This window comes from Lepidochelys kempii, chromosome 15, assembly GCF_965140265.1.
Source record: "Lepidochelys kempii isolate rLepKem1 chromosome 15, rLepKem1.hap2, whole genome shotgun sequence".
NCBI lineage: Eukaryota > Metazoa > Chordata > Testudines > Cheloniidae > Lepidochelys > Lepidochelys kempii.
The window spans coordinates 26,472,930-26,500,236 of record NC_133270.1 but is presented as its reverse complement, the minus strand read 5'-3'; the positions used below and the strand labels follow the sequence as shown (position 1 = coordinate 26,500,236).

At 42.2% G+C, this 27,307-nt stretch overlaps 1 protein-coding gene across 4 annotated transcripts in view; it reads right to left on the bottom strand.

Moving 5' to 3' along the window:
* Window positions 1-27,307, bottom strand: part of SETD1B (SET domain containing 1B, histone lysine methyltransferase) — a 70,211-nt gene that overhangs the window by 36,040 nt on the left and 6,864 nt on the right. For all 4 annotated transcript variants that reach the window (XR_012155135.1, XM_073313483.1, XM_073313481.1 and 1 more), the window contains exon 6: window positions 22,916-24,091. Coding sequence is in view for 3 of the 4 variants with exons in the window: in XM_073313483.1 (XP_073169584.1) it covers window positions 22,916-24,091 (1,176 nt within the window). In the remaining variant the exon portion in view is untranslated. The remainder of the gene's footprint in view (window positions 1-22,915; window positions 24,092-27,307) is intronic.

Here is a 27,307-nt window from a genome sequence, read left to right as displayed (position 1 = left end):
GCAAATTATGTCTAAGGGACCAGGAATGTTATGAATGAGGAGAAACTCTGCAGTTTCAGCTAACAATGCTTCAGCGAAACGGGGCAGAGGAGGGGAATGAACAGACAGGTTGTGTCAAGTGTAAGGAAGGTTACTTGAAACTAGACCCATTTTTCAACAAGCGAAGCATGAAAGGTGTTGTTAAAAAGCACCCAGATCCAGCACAGGAGGTGCTCAATGTAAAATATCCATTACTGGTTATGAAACCCAAGGGAATCTGCTGTGTTCAGGTTACTGAGCAAAGCAAGAAGTGACTTTATATTCTGCTGGTTGAGCAGTGCTGAGACCTGTAGGGAAAGTCACTTTATCTCCTTATGGTGGAGGAACAGTACAAGGCAGAGACACAGAATATGAAGATCCATGGCAAGCGTTGGGGCCCTGATCTACCTAAATTTTCTGTGCGCCCGAGAAAGACTGTCTCCCAGTCCTCCCCTTCTTCCACAAGGGAGGCAGCCTAAACCTGCCACAGCAGCTGGACAGCTTGTACTTCATCAGCTTGTACTTCCTGCTTCTCCACCTCTGATATACTGCTCCAACATTACGTGACATGAATCCCAATGATCCTGCCTGAGTCAGCATGTTCTTTCTGGAGCACCCCGCGTTGGAATACCCCCACCAGAAGGTATCCTATTTACATAATAACTCATAAGACCTGCTCACTGGAACAACCCCCACCCAGAATTCTCCAACATTCCAAACACTCCTCAGAGGGTCGTTCCAGGCAGCTGTCTCAGTGCTGGGCAACCCTGCATAGAGGTTGAGGAGGGAAGATTTCCTCTTCAAGGAATGGTCTAGCAGAATGGTGTTCAAAATTATAGGTAATAAAAGCCAGCAGGCCTAACCTGTCTTATTTTAAAACTTTAATAAAGTACTTTGGCTACAAATGAGCTTTTCTTTATTCTTTTATTTCGCTTACTTGCACTGAAATGGGAACTGCAAATACACATGGACTAAAGTCCAGTGTAAGATTGGAAGGCTGCTGTAAATTATTCTGAGAGATAAGGTGGATGGGTGGGTCTGGCTAGATCTGAAGAAGCCCTCTGCATAAGTTCAAAAGCTTGTCTCTCACATAAACAGAAGTTGGTCCAATAAAAGATATTACCTCACCCACCTTGTGTCTCTAATATTTTGGGACCAACATGGCTACAAAAATACTGCATACAACAATGTACATTCTTCTGACATATATGGGGTTGTGTATGGAAAGTCACAATATTTGCCCACCCTTCCTAAAACATCAGGATTTGCACTTCACCAGCATCTGGAGAGCAAACAGGATTTGAGGTCCAATTTTCATCCCATGGGAGATGGAAAAGAGAGAAGAAAGGGGAAAGGTAACAATAGAGGGAGACAGAGCAGAAAGGAAAGAGAAAAAAGAATACACAAGATTAGGTGAGAGAGGTGAAAGCTAAAGCTTGGACTTCAGCTTGGCATCCCCCACCCAGGTCAGTGGGGCTCGGACGGGTTCAGGCTTCCGTCCCCCTATCCTAGAGTCGTGTAGTAATTTTTATAGTCAGAAGGGGGCCGTGGTGCAATGAAGTTTGAGAACTCCTGCCCTAGACCATCTGCCCATCCCTCATTTCCTTCATGAAAAAAAAGTGAGCAGGCTTTGTTCACTTGGGGACTCCATTTCCACAAAACTGGGTTAAATCACAGTCCTTGATATTACACCAAAACCAATGAGTTCTGGATTTCAAAAGAACAGTTTATGAAATGAGTTCAAAGAAAGCCAATCCTGCCAAAAGAAAGGGCATTTTTAGCTGTATTAATCTGTGTTGCACTTCTGAGTCATCAGAGCTGCCACCTTCACTTTGCACTAATGTGTTTAAGAATTGGCAAAACAGGTATTTAATTGTATGCATGCAAAATTTTTCAAAGGTGTTCTAGAATGCACATCTGTTTGGATAGACTGGCATAACTGGTTTTAAATGGCCTCATTTATTGTCAATCCAAAACGTCAAGTGCCCCATTTGATACTGGTACAGCGAGTTGTCAGCACACAGATTTCTAGAGCAAAGAAAACAGAACACCAAATCCTGAGATCCCATGGTCAATCTGGCTGGATAGCAATGGAATGTGGAGCCCCCCCACATCTAGAGTACCAGTCCTAATCCAGGTCAGTAATGACCGAAATTAGTCACCATTTGGTGACCTAAATCTTAATCCAATCCAGTCTCAGTTGAAAAAGGTTCCACATTACAAAATTCATCAGCACAATTGGTATCCTTTTTGGTAGTTTCAAGCACAGAGGTGAAGCCAGAGAGATTGCTCTCTCCTCTGAGCTGTAGGAGTGATCTCATGAACAGAGACAAGGTCTGCATTTGGAAGACTGCACTATAACTGTCCATGTTGTATCTGTCCTGTCCCAGGAGAATTTTATAAGCATTAATTTCACTTTAAAATAAATGTCTCATCACATCTGTGTGTCTAGATTTCAGCTAGATGTTCTCAGAATTTGACAACTGCCTGCCACTTTTACTCAAACCTTCTGTTTATCATCAAGTCACACATTTGTGTTAGGCAGCCTGCATCACCAAATGCAAAAGTCTACTCCAATATAGCCCTACAGTAAATAGCACTGGGTCAGCAATCCCAGTTGAACCATCAAGCACGAATATAATGAAATGCAGGTTAAACAGCAGTCAATGTGATGCAGGAGGAGATTGTTAATATTAATGAACACAGCATTGCTTGCAAAATGTGGAAACTCCGTAGCCCGTTCCAGCTAATGCTCAAAACAAAAAGAGGAGGGAACAAATTTACTTTCCTTTTCTCCCTCCAGCAAAACATGTCCTCAGAAAGGAAAACGTAGCATTAAGTTTTACTTTTCTGGCGATACCTCAGGAAAAGGGAGAAAAAACAGACTCTTTACAATTTTAAAAACAGTGCTCACAGTCAGCACCTAGGTGCATATACAATATAAACAAACAACAATTTAAATTATACTATATTTACCAACTTGAATGCTCTTTGTGAGATATTTAAGCCCCAAATCTGCCCTCCTATACACTGGCTAATGAACAGGAACTGTGGAGGCAGAATTTGGCCCTTAAAGCTCTGACTAAAAATCTGAGTAGTTCACATTTAAATACCAAAAATCTTAGCAATTTTAAATGTTGAGAGGAAGCCTGGCAAGAGAGCTAGAAAAGAAGCCAGTCCTGCTTCTCAAAAGAAAACATTACTTTATCATAACCTCACTGAATGACAAAATATTGAGCATTTAAATGACTTCACTGAGTTTTGGATCAGGCCCATCCAAAACATTCAAAGAGGTTCACAAAAAAGGAGCAGGTATCATTAATCGCTTTTAAAAAAAACCAACACTCCACTGCCTGTGAAACTGAGGCACAGGGAAGTTAACTGACTTAACCAGGCACACTGCAAAGCAGTGTCAGAGTCAAGAATAGAACCCAGGTCCCTCCAACTTCCTAGCCCCTAGACTATTGCTGCTGTTTATTGCAGGTTACATGTAGGGCTCCCTCCTACCATAAGCATGACAGTGTGGTGACATTCTATAAAGAAAACAGCCCAAGGTCAATCTCCTTGAGCAATTTCCTGAGTTGCTTCTTCTGGAAATCTGAAAGAGAACTCAACATTTTAAACTTGTCACTAGATTTCTTACTACGGCATCCAGAACAAAAAAAAAAACCTCTCGGCTGCATTTTCAGTCTTGGTCACATGCAACAGTTCCTCAAAGACACGATATTGCACTGAGGAACATTTTTCTTTTCTTTAAGCACAAACAGATTCAAACCCAGCATAGAGATCCTGCTGCAGACTCAGGTGGCACAGTGCAACACGTCATTATTTTGCTGTCCAGAGTTAGATGCCAGGGCATAAGTGCTGGTTTTTAGGGGTTTTTTGTTTTGGTTTTAATTACACACACACTTTCAGGGAACAACTGCAAAGCATACAGAAAACAACACTGCACCCAATGATACATTTTGCCTTTCAGAAGTGGAATGATCAAGCAGTAAGACATGAGAGATCAAGCAGTAAGACATGAGAGGGTGGATGCTATTAGTAATTATCTTTAGCCCAGTGGTGTCAGGCATGAGGCCGAAACACTCAAGAGCATATGACAAACTTGTCCTGCATTTTTAATTGAGATTATAAAACAGATCTTTCCTTCAATGAGGCATATATTGTAAAACAGTGGTTTTCAACCAGGAGTCCTGGGGTCCGCAGACTATGTCTAAGGGGTCTGCGAAAGGCTGTTACTACTTTAGAACAGTGGCTTTCAACCTGAGGTCCATGGACCCCTGGCGGTCCTCCGACTATGTCTAAGATTTTCAAAGCAGTTCGCACCTCCATTAGAAATTTTTTAAGAGTCTGAAAATGAAAAAAGGTCAAAAACCACTGTATTAGAGGCTATCTGGGACCAAACATGTAAATAGAAGCTACAATTGTTGGTTTACTGTCTCTTCCCAGACCTTTCACATCAAATAGTCTTGTCCTTCATTTTACTGTAGACAGCAAACAGCAGCATGCATGCGTCTGCAGCTATACAAAAAAAATGTTGTTATTATTTCTATCAGACTCCTTATCCTCTACTAAACTTCTCCTTCCAGGAGATCCTTTTGCCTCATTTGCCCACATTATCCATTCTTCCATGACACAACTTACTCACAGAACAGCCTCCTGAATCAACATTTGCCAGTCCCCAAAAAAGAGTTTGTTTTGCAAAGCCAGTGTGCAATATCAGAATAAAACTCCACCACACACCATTTATAGTGATTGTCTGTATGGGCTCACTGTGGGTTCAGATTGTCAGCTCTCTGGAGCAAGGACTACTGGAAAGTGCCATGTATATCTACATGCAAGTTATAAGATTACAACATCATGTAATGTAAGTAAATGACTGTGAATACTCTTCAAAACAAAAGTGTTTAATTAGAGAATGGAAGACTGTAAATGGCCAAATTTACTTCCACCCTTTTGACACAGCACCTTTCAAATCAAATAATTCGGCAAACGTTACAAAAGGAAATTCTGAAAGAAGAGAAAGCGACACAGACAGACAGAGAAAACAGATTAAGTCAGCAACCAGCCTCAATGCATATGCTGGTGCTGTGCTACATTAAAAGGTAGGATTTCAATGCACTAGAGTTTTTGTTTGTTCACTGTTTAACTGCTCAGTATAAGAAACTTTGTTTTTTTTTTTTATTTTACTAACAAATAATAATAGTTATAAGCAATGGCAATACCTCACTCAGCGTATGCAGTGTCTTGGCTTGTTTTTGATTGTGTTGTTAAACTGGCAGCAATTTGGATCAAGGACACATTATTTGTTTGGCACAGATCACCCGCCATTCAGAACAGTGTACACCTACACTGCTCTACAAAAAGAGAGACAAAAGCAATTGTAAAATGAAAGTACTCATCAAAAACAGAGCATCTTATTGGAAAATATCAAACATCACCACCCTAATTTAGGCTGCTTTGTTAAATGCTCAGAGGAAGCCTTACGATGATACCACAAAACACAAAGGAATAGAGGGAGCAATTCCCCAGAGAACCACGGCTCACTCCTAGGACTACCTAGTGTGTAAAGAAATGCCACTACGGTGCATGTTTGTGTCTCACAATGTGTCAGGCTCAGGTGTTGGTTCCTAATTAGATTGTGCTTCATGCAGGGAGAAACCACAGAAGGGCAATTGAGAATATCTGAGGAAGTCAACTACCTCAGCTCACCTGGGCATTTTAATAAGCAGCAGAATAGCTCTCTCATAGCAGGGAAATGCCTAAGGCTAGTAGTGGCAAAGAGGAAGGAAGATCCCCTTAATAGTCACATTCAGCTTCTTTTTACACTTGGAACACGTAAATTAGCTCCTGTTTTAACGTCTGTGTAGGATCTGGAATCCGGGCCACTGGTCTTCTCCACAGAGTGAGACCCAGGAAATTACGATGAAGGAACCTAAGATGGTCACAGTACTGTAGACAGAAGCACCTTAGGCAGAATCACGATTCTGATATTGAGCTGCTGGTGGTATGCGTAGATAAGCTTCCTGTGGGTCCACAGATGAACACTGGGATGACCATGCGTGCTCTGTGAACCTTTTGGGCACAAAGTGACCTTGGTCTAACTATTGCAAGCCCCAAATGGGATAAACCCCTGCTTGTTCTCTTGGGGACAATAAATACCAGAGAATCTCTTGTCAGGAAGAAATGGAACAACAGCGTAAATTGCTTGTATTTGCTTATGGCTAATACCTTGACCTTTTGTTCAGGAATTGAGGCAGCTAGTGGGGGACAATGCTGTTCTGAGCAAAGGGGATAGATGTAGGCCAGGGGCGGGAAAACCTGATGTGGCCCTCATGCCAAAAGGTTTCCGAAATTGTATGGAGGGCTGGTTAGGGGAGGCTGTGCCTCTCCAAACAGCTAGGCGTGGCCCAGCCCCCACCCCCTATCCGACACCCTCTGCTTCTCGCCCCCTGATGCCCCTCCAGGACTCCTGCCCCATCCAACCCCCTCTGACCTCCCCCGGACCCCCCGTCCTGACTGCCCTCCGCCGCCCCATCCAACCCCTCCTCTCATTCCTGACTGCTCCCCCCCGCCCCCGGACTGCCCCCATTCAACCCCCCTGTTCCCTGCCCTCTGACCGCCCCAACCCCTATCAACACCCCCGCCCCCGATGACCAACCCAAACGCCCCTGCTTCTATCCAACCCCCCCCGCTCCCTTTCCACGCTGCCTGGAGCGCTGGTGGCTGGTGGTGCTACAGCCGTGCCGCCCACAGCACCAGGACAGGCAGCCGCACCGCCCGGCTGGAGCCAGCCACACACCGAGCAGCACAGAGCACTGGGTCCGGCCACGGCTCTGCAGCTGCGCTGCGGCCCAGAGCATTGCGCTGCGGCGCAGGGAGCTGAGGCTGCGGGGGAGGGGGAAGAGCAGGGGAGGGGCGGGGGGCTAGCCTTCCGGGGCCAGGAGCTCAGGGGCTGGGCAAGAGGATCCCGTGGGCTGGATGTGGCCCACAGGCTGTGGTTTGCCCACCTTTGATGTAGGCAGTAACCTTGGGATGCTGCAGAGAGCTCAGTGGTCTGAGGTGGTTAGGTCTCCACTGGTCTAGAAAGGTGAGAAGTCTGCCCTTTAGCTCCAGAGGTCTCTTGAAAGGGAGAGAGGAGGACTCCAGGAACGGACACAACAGGGAGCCTTTAGCTCCCTCTCAGGAAGTATTAGAGCCAAAAAAATAGTTCCTCTGGAAATTTCTTTCCTTTACTGCCATCACCATAAAAGAGAAAACAAAAAGTTAAAACTTGGGTCTGTTATAAAAGTTAAATATTTGGGGTCGGCTTTTCACAAGCTCTCAGCATTGATCTAACTGCTCCCATTGGTTCCCACTGAGCACTTCTGAAAACCCCATCCTTGGGCTTTTCGTGACTAGCCGCACCATCTGATCCCAGTTTTCCAAAAAGGCCTTAAGAGTGCAATGGAAGAGGTTCCTAAAGAGACAGCTCCCAGGCTGCGGCAGAGCTATATATTAGACATGGAAGAAAACTCCTGCCAGTTTGCTCCAATAGGAAGCTTGGAAAGCTTAGCTGAGTTGGTGGAAAGGGCAATACTTTGTAGTGTGTGGGGGCGAGGGGGTTTCACCCCATGTGTTGTTACTGACTGCATTAACTGCCAGGTGAGGGTATGATTTAGTCAAATCTTTCCCTCCTTCACAACCGGGGGATTTCCACCTAAGTAACAGCTACACTATAGGCTTAATTTTAAGTGATTTAGTGATATCACTGTCAAGAAAGATAAGTTCTCTAAAAGGGAGAATTTAGAGGAGCCAGACTCTTCCTCTGGGATGTCCTCAGACGTAGCTGTCTGCACGGACAACCCCACAGAAGAAAAGAGAGCTTCCCCGAAGCTCTTTCCTAGCGATTACCTGTTTATTGTGAGATTTGTCAAGAGAGTTTAAGCCAGCCTTATCAGGAAGAGTAGGAGATGCAGGGGGTGTGTCCTGCCCTTGGAGAGCTATTTAACAATGCAGCCAGTCTCTGAAGACATACTGTTCTGGCTTCCCTATTTAGGGTGGGGGAAGGAAAAGGATATTTTAAGGAGCCATTTGCACTCTTCACTTCAAAGGCTTTAGTCAACAGGGAAGCTAAATCATGCATAAGTGATGGTGGAGTGGCAAGAGAATAACCCCTACTGACAAAAGAGTCAGGGAATATTCTCTACTTCTCCCAAAGACTTCTATGCAGATCAGCCAGACCTGCTGGGGTGGAAGATCCAGGTAAATCTCTTGTCCACCATCACCTGATTCAACAGTTCAGAGTCTCTGGAAACAAATAAGGCAAATCCAGCTGACAGAAAGAGCCTTTCTGCAAAAAGAACATTTAATTGGCTTGCTCTTTGTGGTTTTCTGCCATCTCAGCCACTACCAGGGGATTTTATTCTGACGTTTCGCAGTCTGGAAAGAGCAGGGATTTGAGGGTGCATCTTCCTCTCTAAAGAGGAAGAGAAAGACAAGGAATTTGGGGCTGATGGGAGGAGACTGAAAGTTCTCAGTACCAAAACTGTTATAGATACGATTGGTGCTACTGCCAGTCAGCATTCCACAGTGGCACTTTAGGGTCAAAGTTACAGAAAAGAACTAACTATATTAGATCAGAATCCATCTGCAAGCAAAAAGGACACAATACCCTAGTAGAGGTCACAGACAGCATACAGTACCAGGTAGCAGCTCAGAAAGCCACTTCCCAAACTCTGGAATTTCCTTTCATATATAAAGCTATTAAGTCAAACTAACTCATGAACTCAGTTCTTCCTTCTCAACGCAAGTAATAAGAAAGTAGATAAGCCTGCAAAACCGCCTGGCCTGCTAGCAGGTAACTATCAAGCCAGTTTATTTTTGTACAGACATTGTATTCAAACAACTTTTCACCAGTAAATCTAGATTGATTTGATTTTCTTCCTTAACACCTCTCAACTACTACCAGAAATGGATGAAATAATGTGCCTGTTACTACAACTACAACATAATTAGGGAAGCACTGTCTTTGTTCCAGTTGAGAATTTCTGCAGATTTCCCACAGTCAGTAATAAAAGGAGTTCAATATGTAATAATATATCACCAACTAAGAGAAATGCAGCCCTTGCAGTATGGGGTTTCCTTAGCAAGATTATCAAAATACAGGGAGACGGTGTTTGAGAGGCAGTGGGCAAAAAGAAGTATTTATCAAGCCACCTTTCAATTCTACCCTCCTCTTTAACAGTAATGATCCTTCTTTCACATCAGTTTTCTCTTGGAACGGATGCTGTCACAGTTACAGGTGAGCTGCCTTTCAGACACCTTTGCAGTGCCTCTTGAGTGCACCCCTCAGGTGACTGCCTACCTTTCTTCACCTCCCTCAAGGTTGGAATGTCATAGTTCAAGCACTCTTTGACTGGAGCTCTGGGTTGCAGCCCCCATTTTCCAACCGTGTAAACAGGACAGGATCAACTGTATTTGGCACCTGCATGAAAATTTCTCTCCAAAAGCTTGTGACCTGCACCTGATTAAAGTGACTGAAAACAAAAGTATTGTTTATCTACCCAAAAGGTACATAAGCAGAGAAAAGTATTAAAATAACAAAAGCCCCATATGGCTGGCTCTTACCGAAGACTTATCTTTACCTTGCAAGTCTGTGGTAAATTCCGCTCAGACCAGGATGCCTACTTCTGACCTGGGAGGGACAGACAGATCTGCTGCTGTTTCGCTCTCGCCCTGTCAGCATCTGTCCCCCCAAGCCGCTGCTGCCTGGTCCCCTATTCCTTTCTCTCCAGGCGGGTTTATGATCCTTTTCATCTTAGGGTCCCAGATGGAAAAACAAACTTGTTAACCTGGCTTTGAACCGGTCAAGTAGGCATTTCCTAATTAACAGTTCCCCATTGTTCTCATTAGGACCCTTGGTATTCTCTCTGGAGGTATCTTATTTCTGCCATTGCTTCATTTTTCCAACTTCATAAGGGCAGGCAGAATAATATCAAGCGTACATATAATATTCATAAAAATAATACAGCTATCTCCCTCAATCCCCATCAATGTCTATAGCAATATCCAGACAGGAGCATCAGAAAGTTTTTCCTTTTCAAAACTTGCCCAACAAACAAGAGCTCTGTAACAGAAAGCAACTTCCTCCTTGGTATTACTCCTCTCCAGATGGTGGGGGGCAGTGCAGGAGGAAGGCTAGAAGTAGAAAAACTTTCTACAATTGTAGGTGGAGAGTCTTGCCTAAACTTGTAGCTAAAGGTACCCAAATGAAGGACAACAGGCTTCCCCTTAGCTCCCTGCCGATATTATAGTTGCTCAGTTACACTAGCCTTAATACAGATGAGAAGCAGTACATAAATTAAGTAGCAGCAAATGTCACAAACTAACACTGTTTTCAATACATCCCTCAACTGGGGTGGTGTTTCCATTGGCATTTTGATTTGATGAAAAACATTTATAAGGACAACACTGCAGTTTGTAAAATAGGTACAGAAGGAAATTTGAATAACTGAATTTAGAAATGGAAAAGGCAGACTAGGCCATCTTATTCTAGCCTGCTGAGAACTTCTATGGCCAGTCTTTGCCCTCTCTTCGCTGATTTGTGCTTGGACAGGCCCAGATTCTCCACTTATTCTCTCCTGCAGAAAGTCACAATCCTGGGATAGTTATTTCAGAGGTGATCACCGTGAAAGTAAGCAAGTCACTGCAAACAGGCAGGTTGTTTATTAGTTAGAACAAGAGACTAAAAGTCAGGAAACCTGGGTTCTGATTCCTGACCAAACTTTGGTTCCCTTTCCTAACTTGTTGTGAGACTTTGGGCCTCTCTGTGCCTAAATTACGCCATCTGTAAAAATGGGAATGATAACACTTAAAGCACTTTGCTTAAATTATTGAGATTCTTGACGGAAAATCACTGCAAGAGTGCACAGTAATGTTATTAGTATTGCAATTCCAGTCCAGGATCCAAAGAGGATAGGCTGGGAAGAACCTAAAGCTCTTGATTCCCTCCTATTAAAGTCTCTCTCTAAACAATGCTTGTGTGTGTTCAATATATCAATTTTAAACAAGTTTGAGTGTACATGTTTGTTTTAAACCTGCTGTCTATTAATTTCATTCAGTGGCCCCTAGTTCTTGTGTTATGAGGAGGAGTAAATAACACTTCCTTATTTACTTTCTCCACACCAGTCATGATTTTATAGACCTCTATCATATCCCCCCTTAGTTGTCTCTTTTCCAAACTGAAAAGTCTCAGGTCTTATTAATCTCTCCTTATATAGAAGTTGTTCCATACCCCTAATAATTTTTGTTGCCCTTTTCTGAACCTCTTCAAGTCCAATATATCCTTTTGAGATGGGGTGACCACATCTGCGCGCAGTATTCAAGATGTGGGCGTACCATGGATTTATATAGAGACTATATATATATGTATGATATTTTCTGTTTTAGGCCACTTCTAGATTACTCCAAATGGATAACGTTTTTATCAAAATATGCTTTCCCATGAGATTAGTTGAATAGTTTGAAATTACAGATGAGTACCTACATAGACAGATTATTCATCCAAAGTACTATATGCAAATAAGGTGCAAACAATTGTGAGAAAAGTCATAACTCCACACTGAAGACAGCTCTTTGCTTAAGAATTCAGAATTAAGTCCACCACAACTCACCTACTTGATTTAGTCCGTTAACTACCTAGATTCCAAAGCCTGGGTTCTCTTTATTGACCAATCATGCATCTTCCCTTTAAAAATACCTTACGGTTTTCAGTTAATACCTTTTTACTTTGGATTATTTATTATTTATAAAAATGGCAAAAATGAAGTAGCTACTTAAATTTTATTCCATATCCTGTAATCAATGCTTAACACACTGCAGACAAGATTAATGCTGTAACTTGCTAAAAAATAGTAGCAATTGTGGAGTAATGTTGTTGCCACAGCAAACTAATGAAAATGGCCAAAAATGTGAGTCAAAAGCGTAGAGAGACTAAATTCTTTGGACCATTTAAAATTATGCTACCAGATCAATAATAAAGATCCCAGTGCATCCATGGTGTTGTCCAACTGAAGCCAATCGAGTTCCATCAGGGATGAGCCTACCCCAATATCTTCTCCCTCGCCCAACAAAATCTTCATCCACATTAATAAAACGATAGATTTTTAACAGCTAAAATATTTTAAAACTTTTACATTTCTCTCTTTATGCCACCCCAAGCTTGTATTTTTCTACTGACAATGAAAACTGATTACTGTAAGCCCTTCAGAACAGGTACTATCATCTTTGTGTATGTCCCAGTACCGAGAATGTCATGGGCAGAACTGGAAAAGAAATATCCAGTAGTGAGAAAGATAATTTTGGTTTACAGCAAGTTTCACTTTCTGGTTCTCCTGCACTAGGCTACGCTGCTTGGGTTGCAGACAATGCAGTGGGGTGTTTGTTGAAACAAAAAGCAGTTTCCATTGGAATTTAAACGCAAAAAAATCTGTTAGACCTCAGTCCTGCGATGGGGCTCTGCATGGGCACAGTCTTCCACCTATATGATGCTTTTGGAGGATCAGGCATAAGGGTGAGACATTCACACAGCACTTATTTATGGAAACATTTCTAACCGTCTTAGGTTTTGTAAGAGATTTTTGTATTACAACTTATTTTTTAATCTAAATTTGTGGCCATCTCTGACTGGACACATCCCTTTTAAAAAAACAAAAATAATGTTTGAACAAATTCAAAGATGGCCCCCTAGTCAAAATGTAATATTTTAACCACATTTTCCTATTACTACAATGTATGACTCTGTCCAACTTTTCCTTGCATTTCAATTGAATTTAAAGGTTTTGGTTTAGTACTAAAGAACTTTGTATTTTCAGAGTTATTTATGTTTTAGGCAACAGTACAAAGCTCATATCATGAAAACGGGTTTTCTGTGTTTTTTGCCCATATTAACTGCCTCCCTCCACCGAAACATTTCATATATCTGCAGCTGGACCCCCCTAGCCACAACATCCTCCAGCTGAAATGGCTATATTTAGTGACTGCACAGCCACAGGAGATGAATGGTGCAGAAACCTACAAACTATTCTCCAAACATTAACTTAAACCTGACCTGATCGAGTCTAAAGCCTGCACCAGTATCACTGGTGTGATCTGGATTAAAGTTTAGTGGTTGGAAAAAACACCAAGCACCTGGAATAATAGTCTCTGCAAAACACTTTGGGAGAAGGGGAAGCTGTGAGGAATCCGGTTACCAAAAAAAAAAAAAAAAAATCAGTCTCCTTGTTCTAAAGGAGTCTTTCTTCATTACTGTATTCACTGCATTACAATCCCATATAGTCATGTGAAAAGAACACATTTCTTGAACAAAAACACAGTTATGCGATCCTTGCCCTGAATTATATTAAGCTTTCTCCAGAAAGAAGTGTAGAAAATGTCTGACTGTCTCTCACTCCCAGGCTCCTGATTAAAGCTGCAGACTCAGGACTCCTGGGTTCTCTCTCTAGCTCTGCCATCAACCTACTTCATGGATAGTAGGTAAATGAGGAGAGCTGCTGGTCAAAGAATCATGATAAATTGTATTTATCATATGTTCATCACCTCCACAGGAGGTATAAACCTACATTACATCAAAATGAATACACATTAAACCTAAATCCCACCAACAAAATGCATAAGTCAAAATATCAGAATCATAAAATGTAAAATTGGCAATTTTATTACAGCAGTGTGACCCTTTTGCAACCAAACCTCTAAACCAGGAGAAACTCTGCCAGCTCCAGGTTCAAACAGAGAAATGAAACCTAATGGTTTCATTTCCTTCTCTCATTCCTGTCTCTGTGCATTGTTCATGCTGTCCTTTATGCATAGGATGATCTCAGGATGCCAACCCATCAACTTCCCTTAACTGAAATCACTCCTAAAAATTCACTTTTGCAAAAACTATAAGAAGTGATTTTATGATAAGTTAGGGGAGGAGCACATTAAAAAATCCAACTCACCACCTCTAGATTTCCTAGTGCATCTTGACTTTTATGTGCCAGTGTTCTACACTGTAATCTTTACAGAACAGGCACTTCTTTATTTCTGTACATTCTAAAGCACAATCACATTGCCAAGGCTAAACAAATAAATTTTTGAAAAGAAACTTTTTTTTAAGCCTCCCAATCTTTTATAGTCACCTAAACCAAAAACTTATCCCTGGATGGGCAAAACATTTACAAAAGATCAACTGGCAGTTTTATAACAAAACCTGAGACAGCAGTCTGGATCAAACGAACTCTTGTGCCCAGGTATGACATGCACAGGGTTTAACGAACTCAATGGTTTCCTTTTGAGTTTTGCCTTTGCTGCGCTAGGTACAAACTAAGCCCCAAACCGAAAACCAAAGTTCATGGGGCGCAGGCATGACCTGCAACTGACGTGTGCATAAGTCCTACTCATTAACTGTTTTTTTAGGAAAAGAAAAGAAGTACAAGTGGCACCTTAGAGACTAACCAATTTATTTGAGCATAAGCTTTTTTCAGGGTACATCAGGGAGGGCAACAGCAACTGAACATGTGAATATGTACGAGTCAATCTATTGCTCTATGTGTGACAGACAGACAGGGCACTCCGAACATAGAGCACAGTGGCTTCTCGGTTCTCTTAAAAATCACTGAGAGATTAATGCTGGCAGCAGGCAGCATAGCACAATATGTCAACAGCAATTATTTTCTCAATATTTCTACAGATTACCTAATACACTGGCATGATTTTTCAATGCCATTCATTTTGCCACACACTTTTACCAAGTAATTTGTTTGCTTTCACTTGGTCACTTTCCACTATCACCAAGTGCTGAGGACAATTGGGCATATAATGAATTGGAGAAACTGAAGGAATTCTTGGGGAAGGTATACATTATTATAATACGAAACCTCACCACATGCATTTAAGAGAATCAAATATCAATAACATCACAACTAATGGTTGAACTTTGATGGGAACAAAGGTCTAGAGAAAGTACTATTCACAAAAAGCAGAAATTAAAACGCCAAAAATAACAGTTAAGCATTTTTAATAAGCCCCTAAGATATTCTGGGGCTAAGACATACCCAAACCCTGCACAGGAGCACAAGAGGAAAGGGAGGAGAAGGCAGCATAAGAGTCTCCCCCACACAATGTCCTTGTACAGGAGTTGGTCAAAGGATCAGCAAAGTGTGCTGGGCAGTGTCCTCCTCTGGCCCCCTTTACTAGCAGGATGATTCTAGTACCAGAAACACAGCTCACACTGCTTTGCCTCTATGCATGGTCACATTTGTGAAAAGCAGGATTTAGACATATATAAAACAGGGACCATTCACCAGCTATTGCGTTGGTCATAAATCCCTTGAGAAGCAAAGTCTCTGCTCCCTGATATTATCCCCTATGGACCATAGCTATTTGACAAGTGGCAGGACCACAGCCTCATACCTCTATACCAACAAGCAACTCTAGTTGGGCGGTAAAGGACTGCACGTTGCATCCCTGGAAAGGGTGGCAGAGTTGCCAATTGGGGCATGCTTCTCTAGGAACAATGCTGGTGGATTGGGACTTGCGCTGTAAAATGGCGCACCCCCACTCTCTCTCTCTCTCTCTCACACACACACACACACACACACACACAGCTTTAAAAGCTGCAGTATGACCTTGAGTATCAGAACTTCTACAGATTTCACCATGCAAATTCTGAGCAGTATTCTTACTTATTATTTAAATAGGAATAATATATAGCCATTCCTTTCAATGGCTGAAAATGTTAAGAAAACCACATACGGTAAAACTGAGAGAAAACTGAATTAGAAGAGGATATATAACCAGCAACAGTGATTTATAAAAGGGTATGAAAATGTCACTTATATTAGATATGCAAACTTTAAAAGCCTCAGAGTCCTAGCATGACACCAGATAATGAAAGAAGCACTGGACCTCTCAACCACAATATGCTTTCTATTTTTCAGTCAGACTCAAGTATTTCACCATTTCTAGTTTTGTTACTAACAAGACACGTGTTCTTTTGTTCTTCTGTTTCAGTATCAAGGCTATGTATAAAAATCTAGTGAAATATTTCTTCATTTAAAAACATGTTTATCCATGCATATATGTATGTATGAACACAATACACTATGTACTTACATAACCAAACTGAAGTTCTGATCAGTCCTATGTAGTTCTACTCTGAAAAGTGACTGTAAAAAAATGCAGTTCCAGGTTTGTCATCTCTCTTCAACTCCATATCAAATGTGCTCTGTTCATAAGCAAGTTACTATTTTCATAACTACCCCCCCTGCAAATGCAACCAGGTATGTGAGAATCAAGTTGGTCTCTCTCTCGCACCATCACCAATAATATGGATTCTACAGACCAAATTTTGACTGAAGGTAACAATTGTGCAACTCCTTTGCCTTCAATGAGGTTTCATAGAAGGGACCAACTGGAAGTTAGTAAACAAATCCAAGACTGTACGAGGAAGAGAGCCCGTCCATTTCACTCTCTTAGCCATACTGTCTCTGCAGGCGTATAAACTGGTAACAGCTCATTTTCGTCACTCAGAGCAGCTGACGGGACACCAAATCCACACAAAGGTTGAAATCCTGTGCTGGGCCTCCAGGAGGCTCTGGGGGAGGGAAAAGGTGGCTTTCATTTAAGCAATTTTTGCACCCTCAGAATTCCACACTGCTTCAGGAGCCAGCACAACCATCAATTTACAACAGCCTCGTCAGGGTGGCCTCTGGTTTGCTCCGCAGCCTGGGGGAGTTCAGAATCCCCCCCTAGCACCTGGGGGGCATGATCCTGCCCCAGCATGCCCTCTACCCTGAGTTTTAAGTGTGGCTAGAGTACTGAGTGTCTGTGCCAGGATGAGGGTGGGAATTCTCCCTTAGCCCTTTTGAGGGCTATTTACGGTCCCTATATGCTGCTGCGGTGGCTCCCATCCTAGGGTGACCAGATGTCCTGATAGTAGGGGCTTTGTCTTATATAGGCAACTATCCGTGCACGCCCCCGCTGAGAAAATAGTGCCCCCATTTGTCACACTTGCTATCTGGTCACCCTCTACACAGGAGCAGAACCTTTCTCAAGGAGCACATTCAAATAAAATGATTTTACATCGTCTGTTTTCACAGTAGACCCACACTTGGAAATGAAGAGGCCCCTGAGGATTTGAAAGAGACAAATGTAACATGCTGTTTAAATAATCTTTTAATGGATTTGGGTATTTGCCTTCCCTTGAGTAGCCTTACACTCTTAGGGTTCAATCCTCCAGTAACAATGTCTTCTATGAGGCGCTTTGTTTGAGTAAAAAATGACAGAACGGAATCCATAGTTTAAGTAGCTCTCTCTCACCGCTTACATTGCACAAGCTTAGCATAAGTGACATAATGCACATATACAACAGAGCTACTGTCCCAGACTCTGCTACACTGACATTGGCTGGCTGCAGAGATGGAAATTAATGGTCACAACATGTACCTATTTCGATTATGAACAGGTTCTGTGAAGCATGATCGCATTCTAGACACCTCAGCGCTCAGGAACATTTCTGTTTCATTTGACTCACACACTGTGTTTGAGAGACTGGGCAGTAAGTCACAGCTCTCAGGGTTATTTCATCTTTAATTAGCACAAGGAAATTCAGCGCAACTTTCCCCCACCATTACCTCGTCCAGAGATGATGGTTCCTCACGAAAGCTCATGCTCAAATAAATTGGTTAGTCTCTAAGGTGCCACAAGTCCTCCTTTTCTTTTTGCGAATACAGACTAACACGGCTGCTCCTCTGAAACCTATTCTAACTGTAAATGGGGTCCCAGGTGCGCATGCATATAATGCACATACGTAACAGTTCACACAGCTATTTATGGGCATGAGGACTAAGACACTGCTACTGTGGAAACCATAGCTCTGAATTTCCTGGCTCTTAGGTTTTAAATTCTCAGCCTCAATGTGCATTTACATTTCTTTTTACCTTGAATTAAAACTTCTGTGCCTTACAGAAAAGGATACGTCAGAAACATCCAGCCTCAACAAATATGAACCGAATCATTGTTTATATTCTTTTATACAGCATTGTGTATTTAAAGGCTCTCCAAGCAGTTAACATATGATGAGCCAGATCATGCCGTGGGTTGAGTGGGAATGAGAATGGGGAAAAGACGATATGGGGGGGGGGGTCTCTTCCACCCCACTCAGCAGCACTTAAAGATCTTCACCTTTTGAACCATAGGCAGGGGGGCTGGTTCTTGCCTGCACAGTGCAGCATAGCTCCAAGAAGGTATGGACCACACTCCCTGATCAAGAGAGAGTTTCCCAGGCAGCTCACGCACCCTTTTACAAAGGAGCAGCAAGGCGTAGCTGGCTACGAGTGCTCCTGCGGCCCCCCTTCACTGGCACGATGGTTCTAGTACTAGAAGCACAGATGGCCTTGCTTTGCTCCCCTGCACGGTCACTACTGCTAAAGGCAAATTGAGATCTACGTTTCCTAGGAATCCATTCAACAGCTACTGAAATGCAACCAACTCTAGGGTGCGAATGTAGCTGCTGTTTGACAGCACACAACTCTCTGCAGTACGTTAGAACAGGAGGGGAGGAAAATGCCATATCCAGTTAAAACTGAGGAGGGGAATTAGGGAGGTACAATGGAACTGGCCTGTCTGATATTTTTACAGAGACAAGGTGGGTGAGGTGAAAGAGACAAGTTTTCAAGCACACACAGCTCTTCTTCAGGTCGGCTCCATGGTAAATTTTCCAAAGTCTAGGCACAACTATGGAGGAACAAAAGCTCAAATACATTTAAATACATAGGGCAAATTCATGCTGGGTGGAACTCCAGTGACTCCGGTGGAGCTTAACTAGAGATGCATTTGGCTCCTTTCAATTTATGCTGATCTATAATTTTAGATCTAGAAAGTCTCTACAAAAAAATTATAAAATAAAGTAACTGTGGTCCTGTGACAACACATCTTAGCATCAACTGAAAGAAAACCTGTGCCACTGCATAAAAACAAAGTTTGCTCTTGGAGCTGGTTTCATCAGCAGTTTTTAGGTGTCCTCAAGACAACTGCATATTGTGTAATCTCCATTTGTGTCACAAACCCCTTGACTAAAACTCACAGCAAGTAAAGTACAGAGCAGAGCAATAGTCTCTTCATTATTCCAGAGTCGTCCTATTTTCATGATCATCTTAGGCATTTATAAGGCACCCATCACTCTGATATCTAGGTGCTTAGGCAATTTACAAGGACAGTTGGTAGGCTGTTGATCACCAACATAAAAGTATTTCCTAATAAGTGAAGTGCTAATCAGATGACATTCTTATCATAAAAAAAAGCTGCTCTTAAAAAAAAAAAAAGCTTAAAGTCTTCATACGCTGGAACACAAAAGGCACCATCAATATAAAACAAAGTGACTTGTTCTGATTCTACCGTCCTCCCCAATATGCACATGCAGGGCCTCTTCCTGTAGTAGGCCCCAAGCAAAAACAAGACCCGGCTCAAATGCGATGTCAAAACGTCAAACGTTACATATTTAACTCTTGCGCTTCTGAAATCCCACACACAGAAAGATTGTTTTGGGGTTTTTTTTTTTGGAAAGAGCTTGATAGGATTACACCTTCCTCACTGTCGCTCAGTTAGGCAGGGCAAAAGACTTTGCTTGGTGTTACCTATGGAATCTTGCTAAAATAAAATTTTAACTAAACTCTATTTCACTTCCCCAGTTTTCATTCCCGTACTCAAGACTAGTTTGAATGAGCTCTACAGGTTCTCTCAAATTCTTGCATGTGCTCTTTGTAAGAGGATCCCTTCCTTCCCCCTCTGCCCCCCTCTTTCCCCCAGCCCACATTTCATCTCCACTTTAGGCTCTGCTTCTTAGCTGCTTTCTTTCAGCCAAGGGAAGCTTAACAGGACTTTCTTTGGAGCCCATAATCACTATCCTGAGATTAGCCACGGGTAGGTGTTGCTGACAGAAGCATGGCATTCCCTTTCTCAGAGCCAAACACACTGCCATGCTCAAAAAGTCAGGCCAGATCCTGGAATCAAACTCAGGTGTCTTGTAGAGTGGTTAATGAGGGACCAGCCTCACTCTCTTCATTTTAACCTCTGCAATTGCAACTCTGGGTTTCCTGCCTTTATGCAGGGTACATGGTGCTTTCCCTAGAGAACAAGAGTGACTGCGTAACAGCAATTCTGAAGTAGAGCCAAACCCTGTTCCCATTGACAAAACTCCCATTCATTTTGGCAGAAGCAGGATTAGGCGCATTAAAAACTGCTGCCACCTTAAATGAAAACTTCCCTGCTACCTTTTTTGGGGGGTATTATTATTACAAATATTGAGACATCACAGTCCACGTGTGTATAGATAGAGCGTGCACTCAGACTGTATATCAATACCCAGTCAGACACTTTAAAAGTGAATTATGAAGGAAACAGAGGTTCCAAGTATCTGCCCTTTATTGCTTCTTTAAGACAGAAAGATGGCTACTACAGGCTCCTCCCCACCCAAATATTAATTTTGGCTCTGCTCTTCCCCCTCACACATTAGAAATATTAGGTCCTGGCTTTCCTGTTTGCTGAAGGATTCTTTGAAGGACTGGAGCTGAACAGAAACATCACAATAGGCTGACGCCTGAGCGGCAGCTTTCCCAGCCCAAGACTCAATACTCCTTTCTGACTCACTTGAAGTTTGGAAAGCTACAACTCAAATTTCAGCCTCCGGTGGAGTCGCTATTCAACTCCGGTCCTTCAAAGAATCCTTCAGCAAAAGGGAGGGTAGCCAGAACCTAGTTTGTGGAAAGCTGGGAGGGGGTGGTCACTGGGGGGAGAGAAGCAAAAAAGCACCCAGCTCACACATCATAAAGGAGCAGTGAAAGGCACATACATTTTTTTAAACGCACTGGAATAGTTGTAGGGTGATTTTGTAAATAATAGCAGGTTCTGAACAAACAGCTCTAAGAATTAAAAAAATAGAATACCTCTGTGTAAGAAGTCTACAACAGCAGGGAGTATAGGTTTTGAGATACTGTTAACAACTTTTTGACTTTTAAATAGGCTTTTAGAACATATTCCATTTTGTGCAACAGAGTTGTGGAGACAAACTTCTGACACTGGTAACTCGTTAAGGGAAGACTAAGATTAATCACAGGCTTCAACTTCTGCACACTGTTGTCCCATATTACAATCTGTTAATACAATATACCGGGAACTCCTCTGAGGCCGGTAAGGGACATTAACATTGCAGTTGTAGAAAGTCCCTGATCCCAAACTATTACACTGGCATTCGTCCCATTTTTAAAATGTGCTGAAATGCTCGTTGTTAAAAGAAAGCAGATTCAAGCCCATAATGCCCAACAGATCATGCAGAGTTTCCATCTGTGAACAAGCAAGTCACAAAACGTGGGTTTTTCAAAAATATCCTCTCTCAATCCTGCAGGGAATGTCTTCTGGTTTAAAACCCACTTCCCAACCAAGACTGGGGCCCCAAAGTAAACATGTATCAGAGAGTTTTCTCCTCTGCAGTCCTGTTACCAGAGGGGTGGAGACTGTGTCAGCCTATAAAGAGAATGGGGGCACACCAAGTGGTTAAACTGCTTCTAAAGCTGGACCGGCACGTCCAAGTTCAAAAAGATTTGAACATGTACTTACTTACAAAACACACACAAAGTATCGGTCATCATTTAGGCATAAAAAATAGATCTCAGGAGAATGTTCCTATTAGCCTTATTTAACATTTTAAAATGTGTGATCTGATGATTGTAGTGCCTTTCACCCAAACAATCCCAAAGCACTTTGCAAACCACAGATGCCCAGGAATGCTGCACCTGCTGCTGAAATGCAGCCACTTCTAGGGTGGAAATGAAGCAACTGTTTACCGGAGCAGGGAAGTATTTTCTGCCAGTTTAATTACAGAAATGTTTTATAAATAAACAATTATCTTTTACACAGTGTTCATTTATTAGACAGCACCAATCTAGAACATTAGATGTCTCCCTGAATGTGATTTTTCCTTGCACTCAAATTATAATAATTTCATCTGCTTGAGATCCGGTTATAAACAGTACTGAATAGAAGGGTCAGGCACTTGTGAAGATATATATTTTGACTGTCAGTGACGTGTTATACTGGGACCCAAATGTACATTACAGTATGTTACTCACATTTGTTTCAATTGAAATACCAAATAAAACACCCACTGCAATGCACTCTCTGTCTGCTGGCAGCATTCCATATAGTTAAGCTCTTGATGTCCTTCATCCCCAAATGCTCCATTAGAGGCAGCAGGCTGTGCTCTATTGTTGGAAGACTCAGTGGAACACATCCCCAGTAGGTCAGTTACCTCTCGTCTAAATCGCTTAAGGAAAGAGTATGTTAGAACCCAACAACTGTTTCCTGTTCACACCTGATGGAATAAACAATGTGACAACTACCAAAGTAGATGTATTTTTTAAAAGGGACATCAGAGCTGGCAAGCGGTATTGGACTGACAGCTCTGGTGACTCAAGAATCTGTTGATCCACACGACAGTACATGCACGAGCAGTGGTAATGCAAATTTCCACACAGTCTCACCAATAAGCTTCAACCCGAAGCTGGAAGGAGCACCCCCAAGGGGGAATTCAGTTTCTATCGACTATTCAATCATAGAGCTCCCTACATGAAACTACCAATTACAGGGGTTGTTCTTGAAATAGGGATGCCTGTTAACCAGGAACTGGACTAAGACCATCAGCTCATGTCACATCTAACCCATTACCAACTCCCTGAGTCAAACCTGGCTAAAACCACCCTGGCTCAAAAAAACCACAGCAGTTTTTAAAGACCACTTTCTGAATAGAGTACATGCTCTACCTTGTTCTAGTCACATAGACATTCATGTAGCTTATCTGAATTCTCTCTCTCTCTCTTACCTCATCCATTTTTTCTGATGTTGGCGTCTGGTCACCAGGCAGCATTTCTTTAGTCTCAGAAGTCTCAGCTTTGGATGTCCTACTCAGCTGATCAATAGGAGTCATACTTGCCTCTGACGTTCCTCTTGAATTCTGACTCAGAGTAGCTGTCCCAGGGATTGGCTCGTCGTCATCAGAATCTGGTAACGGTGTCGGACTAATGTCCTCCAAGCCAGTGCTGGAGGGACGTGAGGATGGGGTTTGACCTCTATAACTGGGCTGAGAGTTAGAGCCATACAATGGGATAGGAGAAAGTTGGGAGGAGGAGGAAGAGATAGGGCTACCTTCCATTCGGATCTCATTGTCCGAATCATGTTCGTTGAGAAAAGGTAACTTTGTTCTCTGCTCTTTCAAGAGCATCTCAATCCTCGAGTCTAAACTGTTATGCTGCATTTCAGACTCCATGGTTGGGGTGCCAGGCGTCTCACTCCTTTCTGGAGTCTGAGAGAAGGATGCTGTACTTTGTTCGGTAAGACAGTTTGACTGCGGCAGGGATGGGAGTTCCTCCTGTTTTTCTTTCACAGGAACAAAATCAATATTCGTAGCAGCACTACCTTCTATTAAGATCTCAGCTGGAGGTGGTGCAGGTCTCCGGTACTCAGTGTCTCTGGAAGTTTGGGGATACTGCTGTTCATCAGATGGGGGAAATACAGCTGGTGCTTGGTATGGAGAGAAGGCAGATTTATAACTTGAAGAACCCGAGTGGCTCAAGGGAGGAGTGTGAGAATATTGTACTGGCTCTTGCTGATGAGACTTGAACGTGCTAAACTGATGTTCTGACCCTCTGTAAACACCTGCAGAGTTATGGACATAGTGATGTCCTGGTCGTCTATTGTAGGCATCTGTAAATTTTGTTTCATGTCTCCTGGGTTTATACCCAGAGTCCTGTCCGTAATGGTAAGCTGGTGTCGTTTGACGACTGGAATAGGTTGAATCTTGGGAAAACGGAGTCCCCAGTCGTGGGGTGAGCGGGGTTCCTTGGGACTGTGGGGTATACTGGCTATACGAATTTGGGGTGTCTTGCCGACAGCTGGAATAGGCTGTATCATGGGAAAACGGGGTGCTACTGTTTGGGGTAATGGATGATCCCGCAGAAGAAAGGTTACTGTCTTTCAGACGTTTTACAGAATCAGTCAACTATAAAAAATAAAATAAAAGTAAATAATATATATAGATATACACACACGCACACACACATTCAAAAACTATTTGTCTGAATTTCTGAGAAGCTGAGCACCAAGACTTCCCATTGAGTTCCATGGCAGTAGGGGGTGCTTGTAGCTCTGAAAACCAAGTCATGCACAAATAATTATCCACTGAAATATGTAGGCAGTTATTTTAGTTTAAAAAGTCTGTAGGAGAGGAAGTAAAGGAAATGGGCAAATACTATTTATTCTTTAGCAGCAATGTTAAAGGTCAAGAGAATCAGGTGAACATGAGACATCAAGAATACTGAAAATAAAATAAAAAATTCTGTCAGTTTTTGAATGTAACTAGAGAAGAGAATGAAAGAGTACCATTGAAACCAAAAGATTAAGACTATTTTACACAGTATGAAGGGACCCAAATAGCTAGTTTACGTATCAGACCATACACATATTAAATCAGACCATATACATACACCCTGGCTCCACATCTGCAATCAGTTCCACATAGTAGATCTGTATGCAAGTACAGAACCTGTGGAAGTCAATGGGGCTTTCTGTTGGTCTGATTGTCAGCTCAGACCCCTGATCTCCCCACCTGTCGCACGTTAAGCTCTAGCAGAAGAGTCAATCTACTATATGTAAAGAGGTTGTGTCTGAACTGCAAACAAACAAACAAAAATTAAACAGAAACTTCACAAAGACAAGGATCAGGTACAATGTTTCCAGCTATGGAATCTAAAAACTAAAAAACATGAACCTTGCAGAACAGCCAAATAATAGATCTCAATGAAATTTACTTCAAAGGCACACTGAGGGGTTTATCCAAACAATCCAATTAAAGCTTGAAGCCAGTAACAAAAAGAAAAAGAAAAAGAAAAAGAAAAAGAAAGACCCCGCAAACAATGATGAGTAATATCAGCATCATGCCAAAATCAATGTTCAGTAATGTGGATAGGTAAAAGAGAGTTACCTAGTCTAAATCCCTTGCACATCAGCAAGAGATGGTCTGAGCTCTAACACAGCAACAATAAAAACAACCAACCAAAAAACAGAGAAGATGTTATTGAGGTCGCAGTGAAGTAATAGTTTTTGAAGATCCTATTTAAAAGTTATCTGCTACTTTTTTAATTAAAATTTGCATGCCAGTGGCTCCACAGAATCAGCAGCACTGTCGGGTTTTGTGCAGCACCCAACTGTCTGATACACTGACACAAACACACTTGCAGATGTAGTTATTTTTTGCATGGTATGACTGTTGCAGACCATAAAGATCTGGCAGTTAAACTTTCTCTTCCTCACACCACCCCCTCCTCCAAAGGTTACAAAGGCAGCTTAGGTCAGACTTACTCCTCCTATAATTAATTTGTGTATCAACTCCCTGGATATTTTATTGCCTGCAGGTGAGAGCCAAGAGCGCACTCCCAGCCAAGGGCAACGTAAGAGCCAGATCCAAAGCCCACTGAAGTCAATGGGAGTTTTTCCATGGACTTCAATAGGCTTTGGATCAGGCCCTGAGTGGGGGGGGGGGCTGTAAGGAGGGAGCAGGCAGATCAGCTGACCTTTACTGCTGAAACAGGAGGAAAGGAGGCAAATCAAGACATTTCAAGCTACTCTACTGGAATTACTACAGCACATTAGCAGTGTCTTGGCAGAATCTGGTAGACATTAACTGAAGGACTCACCAGAATTACTGTTCTGTGGGTCACCCCAAAAAAATTGAGTCAGGATAATATTGTATAATAAATTGCAAGCCCTTTAATCAACAATAATGGTGGTGACTGATGTAAACAAAAAATGATGAAGCAATTAGATGTCTCATTAATAACTGTGAAAAACAACCCATAATAGTAGAAGTGTACACATTCATTTTGGATCATCTGTAACGAGGTAATAAGCACCTCCCTGTGAAATGCTGAGCACCATCCACTCCTTCTGAAATCACTGGGAGTGAAAGGTGCCCAACAGCGGAGGCTCAGCACCTGGCAGGACTAGGCTATCTAGTCAAATCACAACCTCTTTCAGTTCCACTCTTCCACATTTAAGGATGACCTGCTGGGGAAGAAATGAGGCCTCTTTATGATGGAGAAAGATGACCTGAAAGGTTTTGTTCTGAGGGAGTTTGGGGATAGGTTTTTTTGTTTTTTTTTCAGTTTGATTTTCACATTCAGTATTCAAGGCTTGTCTATCTGGAGAACTAGTGAAATGAGAACAGTATAAGAATCAAAGAGAGAGAAAGGTGAGCAATTGAGAGGGGGAAAAGATTTATAGCTACAATGTTTAAAACTATTAAAGCCAAAACTTCCAAACCTGGATGCCTCGAGTCAGGCCCCTAAATCCATAATCAGACTCCTACATAAAAGTGGACAGAAATCCATGGGCGCTCAGGGTGCTCAAGACCACTGAAAAGTCAGGCCACTTTTATTTGGGAGTCTATGGCTCCAAACCAGCAGGTGATTCCACGCACAATGGTGGGCCCATAAAGAATCTCTCTAATTTAAATGGTGGTCCATGAAGAAGCAGGTGACTGCCTGTTCAGTCAGTTGCAAGAGAGATGTTTACATAGACTACTACTTAAGAGCCAAACTTTAGGCACCTGATTTTGGAACTTCTTGGCTCTGTTTTTGGTAACTAACTGATTCCAATGACCATTTTGGAGAACTGATGTCATTGTTAAAGACACAACACCTCTACTCTTCATTTTGAAAGGTGTGGGGGAAAAATCTCAAACGCATAAAACGGCCTCCTGAAAAACTACAGAGGAACCAGGATGGGCATTCCTGATATTTTTAAGAGAAAAAAAGGCAGAAAGGATACCCTCACCTTTAAAATTCAAAACACACATCTTACCCATCTTCTAGCAAAAGCTTAGAATAACCTTTACAGTGAAGGAAAAGAGGCCAAGTTTATCCTTGCAAGTCACTCCACTGAATTCAACAGGAGGACCCGATGGATGGATTTGGCCCTGCATCCTTAATTACAGAAATTACTAAAGTTACTAGGATGCATTTAGTTGGTTCTGTATATTTATAACAGGACACAAATCACTCACAATATTCACTTAGGAACAGCGTGAATTTGTGCATGATACTTAAAGAATTAAATTTGCTGTAGCAAGTTCCAGTTATTAGATTCAATGTATTTATTTAAATACAGATAATGAATTTTAAAGTAATTTTTAAAATGTACTGACAAAACTACCCCAGGA